At 38.5% G+C, this 13,562-nt stretch overlaps 1 protein-coding gene across 1 annotated transcript in view; it reads left to right on the top strand.

Annotated features, from left to right (window-relative positions):
* The window catches only part of TXNRD1 (thioredoxin reductase 1), a 35,927-nt gene that overhangs the window by 7,784 nt on the left and 14,581 nt on the right, over positions 1-13,562 (top strand). Inside the window, exons 2-8 of the mRNA XM_015628364.3 lie at positions 2,877-2,986; positions 5,277-5,402; positions 8,536-8,608; positions 8,724-8,843; positions 9,635-9,777; positions 9,906-10,021; positions 11,398-11,623. Of these exons, the coding sequence (XP_015483850.1) occupies positions 2,877-2,986; positions 5,277-5,402; positions 8,536-8,608; positions 8,724-8,843; positions 9,635-9,777; positions 9,906-10,021; positions 11,398-11,623 (914 nt within the window). The remainder of the gene's footprint in view (positions 1-2,876; positions 2,987-5,276; positions 5,403-8,535; positions 8,609-8,723; positions 8,844-9,634; positions 9,778-9,905; positions 10,022-11,397; positions 11,624-13,562) is intronic.

Below are 13,562 nucleotides of genomic sequence, written 5' to 3'. Positions count from 1 at the left end.
CTGTACTTCCCAAATGCCTGAAGGTAGAGCTGTAAAGCAATTTATGTGCTTGCTCACAGACATTACAAATTTAGAGGCATCTTCTGAACTCCTGGGGTAGAGACAACTATTTTTTAAATTATAGTTTGTGAAAATGGGAAGTTTGTTCTTGTTGGTAATGTTCTTTCATGTGATACAGAAATTCTAGGTAAATCAGTGGAGACTTTTGCCTTGAAGCACCACTTCTAGACCTCCAGAATGAGTAGTTGAAGGGCAAGTGCTTTCCATGGGTGCCCATGCCCGGCCTCTGCAGCTGGTGGGATCCCTGGATTGTTTTTGCAGGGTAAGGCAATTCTTATCCTGGAGCAGTTCTGCTTACAAAGCTAGTCCAGGCTGTTGGGTTGGGCTGGTCCTGTTCCCATCTGATCAAAGCCTTTTGAAACCAATCATGCCTTTTTTTCATTCTAGCTAGAAGTTACACAACAAACAGTCAAAAGTTCAGAGGCCTCAGTTCCAGGGAGGACTTTGGTTTGTGAGGAAGCTCCCTCCCAGTAAGGAAGGATAAGGATTGAAAATACCATAGTTGTTTCACTGTAATTTTTTATCTCCCCAGGTGGGCTTTTTCTGGTTTAACAAGTTCTGAGAATAACTGGCAGTTTTGCCACTACCAGCAAGAGGTGTTGCTGCCTCCTCTTACTCACTATTGGTCTGGTAATGCCTTTGTCCTGGCACCAGCTGTGGTGATTACAGGATTGTTCCCTGTGCTGTTACACTGGTGGGAAACCATCCACAGCTTTTCTTCTCCTTGGTTAGATTTCTCCTAGGTTAGTGAGTTGATTTAGATTATGCATGGGTCTGAAGTCTGCTAGAACTGGTGCCAGGTATGCAGAGTCCAAGAAGGAAAAAAACAGTGTGGTGCAAGAGAATAGATTTGTCCCCTTTTTTTAGTATTGGTTGGTTAGATTGATTCACCCCATATCAAGGAGCACTTGGCAGGTCTTAGAGAAGGCATGGCCACCACCTCTTAGACTGGGACTAGCAAAACCAAAAGTTGTTGGTAGTGAAGGGGAAGAAAGCCTCACTGGGCTTCCCTTCAGCGACTCTGAGTTGCCACAGACTTGCTGAATAACGCTGATACGTACCAGGCAGAGAGTCATCCTCACCACTACATCTCTGAGGGTTATCCAGAGCAGATCCATGGTTCACGTTCTCTTTAGCAGTCTCGCCCTGCAAAACGTTGTCTGCTGACTCATTTTTGGAAAGTATCGATTATTCACCAGGACGGTGGGTTATCACAATTGCCGTTAATAGATGGGATTTTATGGAGAGCAAGCTGGTGACACACAGAGCACTTTGTGCTTTGTCATCCTGCCTGTGGCAGGTTGCCCAAACCAGCAAGGGAGAGGCCCCCAGAAGCAGAGCCAGCCAACATATAAACTCTTTCAAGTCTCTGCCAGGGGCTATGATTGCCTTTGGGTTTTGGGGCTATTGCTAAAACTTGGTACCTCTGGCACAAATCTACCTGAAAATAATTAGAGATATTTATACAGGTGCCTGTGCTGGCTAATGACTAGATTTTTGTCTCACTGAAGATACAATTATAGGTGAACATTCCCGAGATTGTTCAAACTTGCAGGACTTCAGTTGCTTCAGGTACACACAGGACTGTAGCTTTAATATAATATAGCGAAGCAAAAAATTATCCTTTGTGAAGATTGTGAAATTATCCTTTTTGAAGGCTGTTCAAAACCTGTGCTCTTGCTTTTCTTGTTTTACATGTGTGTATTCCCCAACTAGAATAGAAAAAGTAGTACCCATCACTAATATTAATGTTAACTTGCATAACAGTTCTGATCTTTAAACTCCTTTACCACCATCACCAAAGTACTTTTCCCAATACCTTTGTGAGATAAAGGAATTTTAGCAACAAGTTGCCGAGAAGAATTCAGAAATGGCAAGATTAGAGACCAGTTTTCAACTACTGCCTTTTTTTCATTTGTGTGTGTGTGAATGCTTTTCAGGTTTGTGGGCTCAGTGCCCAAGGAATGTATTCATAGTATTCAGTATGTCTGTTTCTCTAAGTATGGGCACATGTCAGGGTTTGCTAATTAATGCTGGTTGTACAATGCTAAGTATGTATGTGATTAAGTACAAACAACTGTGTACTGACCCATTTATTGGAAATTAAGCGTAATGTAGTTCGGAGTTATGTAGAGGAAGGCAGAGCTGATAATGGATTCCAATCAATTATTAGATTTTTCCTTTTTTTCTTTTTCAATGCCACATCAAATAAAGTTTCACTGTGTGTAAATATGTGTGTTTTTTTTTCTTTTCACTAATATAATTAAACTTTTATATTGGACATACATGTATATATATGTAAGATCAGTCATGACCAGTGGGAAAACTGTTCTTTTCAAGCCTTTTGAATACGTTTATCAATACATTGAACTGAAAGAAGTTTCCAGACAACTAATTGCAGGAGAAAACAAAAAACTTTTAATTAAGTTTAAAAAGTACAAGACTTTAAGTGTCACTTTCTGGTCAAGAAAGCTAAAAATCATCGTTTTCTTTTAAGACTGAAGTTTCAGGCTTAGCCACAGGAAATGAGATTTCCTTGCTTTGATCCAAGCATATTGTTAGATTAGCCAAAAGTAATGAAATCTCAGCCAACTCTCACATTGGATTTTATTCAACAGGAAAATATTGCAAGTCATCCTAACACTGCAAATGAGTCATGAGTCTCCTTAGGAAATGCTCCCCTGGGACAGACATGCCACAGATGAGGAAGCAATGAAGCCGCCAGGCCACTCCCCCAGACGATTTCTCTCGAGGAGCACAGCCTTCATAAAGGACGTCTCTCCAGACACTACATCATTTTATCCTTTATTTCACAGGGGGAGCCCCAAAGCTGCGAGAAGGGCAGCGCGAAGCAGTGCCAGAAACTTCCCAGCCAGTTGTTTCTGTACGAGAGAAGCAAATAGGAGATCATGAGAGAACTTTAAAGGTAGGGGAAGATACATTTCAAAGTCTGTAATTTAGTATTGACACTGAAAAATAATCAGAATGTGGACTGTATTGTAAAATTTGTAGTTCATGGGTGAAGAGTTAAGGAGATATGTTCTCAGGATGGGATCACGGTCATGAAGAAATTCCCTCAGTAAATGGAATGCGGAGCTTGTCAAGAGCCTGGCTGCTTTGGAGCAGGGTTCAGGAGGAAGAAAGCAAGCTTCTTATCTACTTTGTCTAATCTAAACTTTTAATATGTTTTCATAAAGAGTTATTATGAAGAATCAATAAGAAATGAACTAAACAGTAGGAAATAAAAACTGAAGTTTCTTAATCCATGTGAAAACATAAAGCATTTTTCTTAAAAGGAGAAAAAAAGGTAGCATGATATAAATAGTGATCTAAGCAAATAAGTAGTTGGTGTGGTTTCTTTCTATGCATCACAAAGATACCATTCTTGGTAGCTGGGTCTGATGACTGTGGGGGAGTTAGTCTCCCTTTATGCTTCACACCATCCTGTTTCCACTAAGCGAGCAAGAAGGTGTGCTTTGGAAAAGAATGGCACCTGTTCTCTAATTTTACATCTCTAAATACGAATGAAGTGAAGCTGCGTATCACAGTACAATAAACATCTCTTTGCATTCTCTAAATACAAATGAAGTGAAGCTGCATATCACAGTACAATAAACGCCCCTGTACTGTGATTGCGGTAGGAAGTTTGATCCTGGCTAATGGCTGTATTAGAAAAATAGAAAAAAGGGAACCAAGCACAAAGTATGCTCAGTGGTAGGGGTGTGTGTTGTGGTGGAGTAGGAAGAGGAAGGAGAATGAAGTATTTTTGGATGTCTTCACAGCAGCCTCAGGTATTTTCTAAGTTTTGTTTCTATTACTAACATGCTGCCCGCGGTTATGAAATACTACTGCAATCTAACTTTGTTCAGGCAGATGCACAGCCTGAATTTCTGCTGACATTATTGTGTAATTCATCTGAGCAATAGGGAATTTTTGTCATTGGGATTGCTGCGCTGGCAGCAGTCGGTAGGGTAGACATAGTTATAGAGAGGGAGTAATCAAACCTCAGAGGAAGGAGAAAGAGAGGGAATAACCCAGAGGAAGGCAACAGTAGAATGAGTTGAGTACAAAGGGCCGCTTAATGCAAAACAAAATTAAGATGAAAAGACTAGTGAAACTTCTTTGGGCTCTTTTCTTTCCTTTGATTTGCCACAACTATTCCAGTAGTACTGAAGCAAGTCCTACCAAGTTAGGCAGACAGAAACACGTATTTATAAAGTGGCAAAGTGTGGGTTTCTTAATTTATGGGTTTGGCCTTAAAAGTTTTTTCATTACTTTAGTTGATACTCACTGATTTACATCAGCTAAGGAATCTGATTTCTACTCACTCCAGATCTTGTCCTGCAATTTGAGAGGCACTGAGAATTTTGCCACAGCTCCAAAGGCTTGAAGGTCTGAAGCCCTCATAAATTGGAGTTTTGCAAATGAAGTAGGAAGGATCATTTTAGAATGTGTATATGAAGACAGTGCCATTCTTTGTGGCATAAGCTGCCAAAATGCATTTTGGGACTAATGGTAGTTTTTCTGTGGTAGTAGTTGTGATTAGTTACATATATATTATATATTAGTTGTGATTAATACATATATATTTTTTGAAACCGTAGTGGTCACATTTGATCCATTTGATGCCAAAGTTATGCTAAACCAAAGCAATGATAAACACTGGCATGTTACAAAAACACGATTTTCAGAAATTGTTTTCTTCATTCTGTTGGTAAGGCTGGTAATTATTGTGGATTAGTGCAGCGTCGCATAGGATTGTTGTATTTTCCTACAAACATATGCAGGAGGAGGAGAAAAACACTAATTAGGAAAGTCCAGGACAGATGAAAAGAATAAAATAAATTAATGGAATACTTGTGTCAGCAGTTACATATCTCATCCTGGAGTACTGTATGAGGAGGCACCAGGGCTGCATTGTTGTGGAAAACTAAGCTCAGCAAGGAAGCTCAGTGCTCCAGCGAACAAGAAAATTTATAGTTCAGTATCTGACAGGTATAGCGCTAAGAAAATTTATAGTTCAGTATCTGACAGGTATAGAGCTATTCACAGATGGATTAGGAAGACGAAATTTAAAGCTAATTAAAAGCAGAGCTCAGAAAATTCAGATGCAATTATACTTCCTTATCACAATATTTGCTACTGAAAATACTAATTTTTGCACACTGTGGGTAATATTTCAGTACTCCCTAATACTTTTTGTTTTCTTTGTTCAGGCTCATAAGGAAGAAGACAATCCTCAGAAAACAATGGAAGTGAATGGGCTTACACCGGTGCCGGATTCCTATGACTATGATCTCATTGTCATTGGTGGAGGCTCAGGAGGTCTGGCAGCTGCCAAGGTATGAGGGGGAAAATACACACATACTTTCCTTGTAAGTAGGTGGGTGAAATCCTCAGTGTCTTGAATTTGGTGTCTTTAACACTGTAGGAGCACAAAACTTCTGCCTGATCAGTGAAATTCCTTTTGAGTCCCAATTATACAATATTCTTTTCTTTATGTTCTGAAGAAGGCAAACATGGTATACTCCTTAATATTCCCTAATACTTCTTATTAGAATGAAACTTAGTCCCCACTTGTGGGAGATGATGCTGCTGGAAAACAGCAGGTAGATATCTTAATAGTGTTTATTAATAGTTGAATTTTAACTTAGTTCTAAATGAAAATATTTTCAAAACTATTAAAAATTAACATCAGGAGTTGTACAGATTTTCTATCTTTTCAGATATAGTTGTGTATCTTGTTTTAATTCTTGGAAACGGGGGAGATAGTGCAATTTTTGAGCTCACATAGTTGCAAAAATGGAGATTTTGTCTATACTTTAGCTGTGGTCTCACACTTAATTTCTACTGTCTAGTATTTCCTGACTGTAGCCAGATGAATTATGTGGTCTGGTCAGGATATTGCTATTAGAAGCATTTCTAGAATTAATTAAAAGAATTTACAGTCATACAAAATATACAAAGTCTTAGAGCTGTCATTATCCCAAATATTTAAAACTTGCTGAAATTTAGTGTAAGTCAGTAGCTGTCTTTTACATCTGTAGTCAGGCACATTGTGTCTCTTCTGTCTGTGGTAGGATTAACTATTTAGAAATTAATTGAGCATTCCTGTAAATAAAACTACTTTGTTGTTTAAGACTTGGAGCTGGATTATTCCTCCAGTTGGGGTCATTTCTTTCGTTCTCAAGAAGTGGAGGAGGTTGTTGCAGAGTGAAAGAAAATAAGGAGAAAATATTTTAGAATAGCATTGGATTCACAGTGAGCCCTGGTCCTTAGAAGTACTTCTGTTATAATGGAAATGTGCAGGGCTGAGTGATGGATTGTAGATCCGTAGTGTGTTTTGGTAGTTTACTGCTTTCCTATCAATAGGGGCACTGTTGTCATGGTGTAGGATTGAAGATTGAAGGTAAGATCTATGAAAGTCACAAAGAAGCAAACACTGGTTTTCAGAAGATGGAGATGTTTTGGGATGGGAAAGAGTAACAAGAGTAAAATAGATTTTGCAGTAATGCAAAAAGAGTTTGCAGTAATAAGAAGCCAGCTGTTGAAATTTCCATAAGGAGGTTAACTGACACAGTGGTATTTATTACATCATTTTTCAATTGGACACCTTTGGACAGAAAAGATGTGCAGTAGGAAGATAAACTGCCTAATTCCTTCAACTCAGTGTGTGAAGTATATTGATTCTCAGTGTTCTCAACTGATTGTTGAGTAGAGCAGAAGATGGTAGGTCAATAAAGTCAGCATCCCTATCAGTAGTAATGTGTGTGTTTCAAATCAGTTTCATGTAGTTTAAGTGGACCTGTTTGACACACATAAACTTCTTAGATTGTTCAATTTTTTTTAATGAATTAACTGGCAGTGCTTTAAAAACACCAAAAGAGAAAAACCCCAGTTACACAACTCTCATACGAAGTTCCAGATATCTGCACTCAGGTTTGCAGCAGTTCACCTAGATTGGTGTGCTTTTCATTCTGACACATACACCTCTTTGTGCACATCTTCCTCTCGACATTGTTCCCAGCGCTTGTTACTTTTGGGGCAGTTCTCCACAGGCAGTGCAAACACTGCCAGGCTGACTTGGTACAACCCAGCTGCAGACTCAGACTGAGTCAGGCCCCTGCTCTCAGTTCACACAGAATAGCTCCCTGAGCAGCCTTGCTGTGTTCCTGCAGCACTGCACTGAGCCCCCAAAGGTTTGAGAGCCTCCAGGGCAGGTTTGTGGCTGTGGGCAGATCACTCAGCAGAAGTGGTTATATCTGTGTGTGATCTCTAGCAAGGTGGCAGTGCAATGCTGTGCTGTGTTATGTGAGTGTGTAGCTGAGGGAAGCTTGGGAATCCACACATTCTGTTTAGCTAACCCTGGTGAGGCTCTGTGGAGCAGTGTTTAAGAGTTGTCATTATAAAGGAGCTTTAATGATGCATCTCGGTACCCAGACACCATTCTGAGGAACTTTCTCAGAGGTGCTGCCAATGGATAGGAATTAGCTTCTTGGCCAGTCTAGATCTTTACTGGAAGTGGAAATCCAGTACAGCAATATTTTCTGAAGTTGTCTATAGCCTGTGTTATTTGAAGTGTGATTTGCATTTTGCATTAAGTAAGACACATTAAAATTGGAATTCTGATTGTCAAGTATTTGGATTAACAAGTATTACTGGTAACAACGCTAAAGGCTGTCCAGCTCCTCCCAAACCAAACCCAAGGCCTTAGAGTAATATCCTGTTTCTGTAGTTGTTACTGCTTACATGTCTAGGAACTCATCATATGATGCCAGCATAGTTGTGGCTACTCTGAGTAGCAAAATTATTTTGAGAGGAATCTGTCATTGTTTCTCAGCTACCTAGTGCTTGCCTAAGTGTTTTTCCATGCCAGCAGTTACTGCTGGCAGTTTTTTTCCTTTTTCTTGAAAAACACAGAGGGAGCAATGAGATTAATATATAGTTCTCAGTATCATTTACAGGCATTAATTGTAGATGTCCTAATGAAACTTCTTAAGGAAAATATAGAATCATAGAGTGATTAAGGTTGTCATGCTTGGCCGTGTGACTGCTTGTGTTATTTTCTGATGTGTTTTCAAATATTGTTGGAGAAACTACCTTTGAAGGGAAAACTTGATTAATTAGGTATTTTTTACATAGGTTAAAAGTAAATGGGCATATTGGGAAATAGTCTGAACAAAGTGACAGGATGAAGGAGTAAAGATGAGGTTGGACTCACAGAGTCTCCTGTGTATCACTTGATGCGATGCTGTTGTGTAGCAGGATGAATGCCTTTTTTTTCCCTTTCATCTTCTTTTTCCTACTCAATGCACAGATGAATTCAGAAGATTAATGACTGTCTGTTCCCTTGCAAATCATTCATTGTTACTTAATTAAAAGTCACAAAGCTTTTCAGCAATGCATGATATTATCATCTACCCAAGATTTAACCTCTAATATTTAGATATGTGTCTTATTTAATTTGTTTTGCAGGAGGCTGCCAAATATGGAAAGAAAGTGATGGTGCTGGACTTTGTCACGCCTACGCCTCAGGGAAGCTCATGGGGTAAATTTATCTTCATTGCAATCCTGTTTTAAGGATCTTTGCTCAGAGACTCTGATTCTCACGTTTGAAATCTGCCACAATGATGTCAAAACCACATTCTGTTCCTTTCTCTCAGGTCTTGGAGGAACATGTGTAAACGTGGGCTGTATACCCAAAAAATTGATGCACCAGGCAGCTTTACTGGGACAAGCCTTGCAAGATTCACGCAAATTTGGGTGGGAGTTTACAGAAGAAGGTAAAGGACACTTTTTTCAGTTTTGTCATTTGTAGTGAAAATCCTGAGGTGGTTCTCATAATCAGATGCTTGTTGCACTGATTGTTGTGCTGGCTTTGACAATGTGGGGCAACTTCGGAGAGATTACACATCAGCTGAAGAGTTTTTCAAGTCTAAAGCCATGGGGTTTATTGCCTCCATGTTTCATCTGTTTGTTAATAGCTCCTGATCATGTTAGTAATTGATTAGACTGTTGTGTGAATAAAAGCAATAAGGTACTACTCCATTTTTGAATGTACCACAATATGTAAGGGAATACCCCAGAATGTTGCCTGACAGAAACTTATAGTTACATGCAAGGATTTCTTTTCCCTAGGTGTCTGTCACCACTATGTAAGAAGACAGGTTTTACTTTTTATTATCTCTGTTATGCATGGTTATAGGATTATGGTTTATTTAGGCAGCAATCCTGTATTTGGAAGCATGCAGAGGCACCTCTCAGAAGCACCTTGCATTGCCTTCATTTACTGAGCAATGTCACCTGCTCACAGCTGTCCATATATATCTGTCACTATAAAACTGTCAATAATTCAATAAGTTCTAATTTTCAATATTTTAAGTCATACCTATTGCACTGTGACCTCTCATGTTATCTGTGCTGATGTAATTCTTTGAATTTCAGTAGATTTACCTAGAAATAAAACAGGACTAAGACTACGTCACGAAAAGAATCTGTTTGAGAACAGAAGTTTTGCTGTGGAAAAAGAATAACTCAGACTAAAAGATGACCCTTCCTCTTTTGTTTCTGACAGTCAAACACAACTGGATGACCATGACAGAGTCTGTTCAGAATTACATTGGTTCACTGAACTGGGGCTATCGGGTTGCTCTGAGAGACACAAAGGTCACGTATGAGAATGCATATGGAGAATTTGTTGGGCCACACACAATTAAGGTACTCCATAGCCATTGTTGCTGTGTCTTCCTTTAGTGCTGTCTGAATAGAGATGCTTTTCAAGTAGAATAATTGTTTCCATGGTGGGACTGTGAAACACTCACTCTGGACTAATACTTTGTATGCAGGCAACAAACAAAAAGGGAATTGAGAAGCTGTACACAGCTGAGAGATTTATCATTGCCACTGGTGAGCGACCACGCTACCTGGGTATACCGGGAGACAAAGAATATTGCATTAGCAGGTAAGAACAGGGAGGAATATGAAGTCATTCCTTGTGTATAAATGCTTCCCCATACTGAGGAGCACAGTCTGCTTGAAAGAAAACTCCATACTCGGATATTAGGGAAAGTGGGAATAGCATAGCTGGTGATGTTATGAAGTCAGTAGAAATCTGTCTTCATGCACTGGGACAGTCTTGAAACCCAGTGCATGAAATTGAAAACAATTTTTTTTGCAGCTACTCAGTGAAGGTAATTCAGCTTTTGAGAAAACTGGTTTTGAGTGTCTGGTTAATTGCTAATGCCAAGCAAAAATGTTATATGAAGACACAATGTGTTTTCATATCAGAGTAACTTTTAAGCTACTTGATGCAGAGGCTGGAATTACAGGCTGGCAAACCTATGGCAATGAAATAAATAACTGCCACAATTCCTGTGAAACCAAAACACCATGTGGTATGTTTCCCTTTTAATAAGTAGTAATGAAATTAAAGATAACAGATAATACAGCCTGTAAAGTGGTGCTTTAAAGTAGCTTCAAGGTGGAAGAGTCAGGAATCCCAGAGTTAAAGACTATCAGATTGAGGCTGTCTGTTTAATCTTCACTGAGTTCCTTGGGGTATAGTTGCTACAGCCTTTAATTGGACAGTCACATTTTATTCCATCTCCCTGAAAAAAGTGACACTTATTTTAGATTTAAATCTTCAGAGAATTGTATCGCCAGACTTTGTCTAAGTCTCTACTGAGTAAGCATGGTGCCTCTATGAATTCTGGTTTTGTGGGGAAGCCCTGGTTTTATAGCCTAGGTCCAAAGGGTGGTAGAACTGATGAGCTTGATGAAACAGTTGAAAGAAATAAAGCGTAGGCAAAGCAGCACGTTTTCTGTAATTTCATACTTCAGTCTTTGCCTGTTACTGTGGTTTGTTGTCAGTGTATATCTGTCACTGTGTATAATGCTTTAGCAAAAGGATAAGTCTTCAAAGTGATGATAGTATTTTGTCTTAAAGCTGAACCCCTTCCTCTTCTAGGTCTCAGGAACTAAAATTTGCAGCAAAATATTCAGATCAAGATTCAGAGGGGAAATAAATGCTTACCTTTTTCAACAATTTGTCCTAAATTTCTGTTAAAAAAACCTTCCACGTTTTTGTGGTGATTCAGAGTTTTCGTTTTTTTTTATGTGTACTCCTAAATATAACTTTTTTATCTGTCACACACTGATTTTGTATTCCAGATCAACTTCCAAAAAATTAAGCAGGGTTTTTGGGTGAGCAGGAAAATTAACATTGTTCTACTCTTACAGAAAAAAGATTAGATAATTAAGGTTTGACATTTTTCTAATTGCCTCTAATTTCCCTTTTACCTTTTTTTTTCCCTTTTTTTTTTTTCCCCCCCCCCGCAGTGATGACCTTTTCTCTCTGCCTTACTGTCCAGGGAAGACCCTGGTGGTTGGAGCTTCTTATGTTGCCTTGGAGTGTGCAGGATTTCTTGCAGGACTTGGATTAGATGTCACTGTAATGGTGAGATCCATCCTCTTAAGAGGATTTGACCAGGACATGGCAAACAAAATTGGTGAATATATGAAAGAACATGGAATCAACTTTATTCGGGAATTTGTGCCAATCAAGGTAGGCTCAAAGTGACTACAGTTGATTGGGATGAACTGAAATGTTTTAAGATGTAAATTATTTTAATTAATACAAAAGTTGAACTTTCATTATGGTATCTGCTGTGACATAAAATGAGTTAATTTTTGTTTTAAACTAATTCCATGAAACTTAATTAATTGAAAGGTAGAATTTAATCCTAATATTAAAATTTTGTGAGATTATGAAGTTCATTGTTTTTATCAGAACCAGTTGTGTTGTACTGAAAATGTTACACCTGCTCGTCCTGGTTCTATAAATGTTGAATTTACTTAAATTCAGCAGTTGTCCTGAAATCTGTGAAACTTCTTGCAGACCTTTAATTAAGCAGATTCATAATTTCCTCTAAGATCAGGGTCAAGTGCATCACAAATAGTCTAATTTTCCATTGCCAGTTTTCAAATTTTCAGCCAGAAAATACTGTTTATATGCCAAGGATTAATGGACTATCCAGAAAAGTAAATGGGCTTTAGAAGTATCATCTGTATCATTTACTTGGCAAAGTTCTTAAATACTTGCTCAATTTTGGTTGAATTCAGTAAGAGTACTTATGAAGAATGTATAAGTATATATATACTTACATACATGTATAGGCACATATATAGGTAAATTCAGGTTGAATTGAAACCGTATTAGAAGTTCTGGAGCTTTTCTAATGCAAAATTGCCCTGTCAAGGACTTCAGAGGGTGCTTAACAGTATTTTTCTCTATGTTTTTTTCACAATAGTCCTTAATTATTTTGAAATGGCAAATAATGTATTAAGCAATTTAAGTTGGGTGTTAAAACAGCCGTGCTGCCGAGTTTAACACTTCAGAGATTAAAACATTAAATTCAGTGAAGACTGTTCATTTCCACTCTTAGCAGTCTCAAGAGCAGCTTTTAAAATGCTCTTGCCAGTTCCTACTCTGGGTCTTAGCCTCTCTCACAGAATGAGAGTTGCTGGGAGAAGTCAAAATGGATGTTTCCAGGAGCTTAGTTTTTATGCAGGTTTTTGTTGCATTATCCCATGCTGTATGTAAAGCAGGGATGATTATCTAGGTTTTGTTGCAGACATAGCTTTTTGTGAGCTCTAATGGGGAATGAGAAAGAAGGAGGCTGTTTTTAGAAGCAGATCATTTCAACTAAATGGCAAGCAGGCTCCTCCAGATGCATCCTGTTTTGGGCAGTTCATTGCCACGGTCACAAAATGCACTTCTGTCTATTTTATCCTGTCCCTTCAATATATGTCTTTGATTTCAATGGGAATAAAATATTTGGCCCTGTTTCCGACTGAGAATATCCTTCAGCTTAAGGTACTGGGTAGGTTTTTAGCAGGTTTTCTCATCTCTTTCAGACATTGTGTTTGAAGTTACGCATGTTGTATTTATTAAAACCTTTGTCGGGACTTTTGGAGGCAGAAGATGAATTATTATAAATAATGCTGCCTTTGAGCAGAAGCACTTGAGTACAGTTATCCTTTAAAGCTGGTAGGAGAGCTCAGTTGGCTTTTCTAAATAAAAAAAAAAAGGACAAGAATAAAAACTTCATCAAAAACTTTGCTCTTTCTTCCTCCAAATATTGAACGTTAAGTAGGAACAAGGGTGTTGTTGAAAAGTACCTTTTCATCTGTAGGATAAACACTAAAATTTCCCAGAATTATATGTAAATGTTGCACACTTACATATCTTTGTATGTACTGCTGAGGGCTTTCTATGACAGTGGCTTCCCATGGGTGAAGGGAATGATGGCAGCACTTGGAGAAAATGTCTGATGGTGTTTGTAAGGCCTTGTAAGAGTTTTCTTCCTACTCATGTTCTCTGTCCCCAGTGAATACAACGTGGGCTTTGACAAGAACTTAGCCATCAGTCCACTTACATGAGCAGAGATGAAATTTTGTTATGTTGGTCATAAGAATAAACACAGGGACATAAAAAAAACACA

Source organism: Parus major, chromosome 1A (genome assembly GCF_001522545.3).
Source record: "Parus major isolate Abel chromosome 1A, Parus_major1.1, whole genome shotgun sequence".
In the NCBI taxonomy this organism is placed as follows: domain Eukaryota; kingdom Metazoa; phylum Chordata; class Aves; order Passeriformes; family Paridae; genus Parus; species Parus major.
Note: the sequence above shows the minus strand (reverse complement) of the source record. Positions and strands in the feature narration are given on the sequence as shown.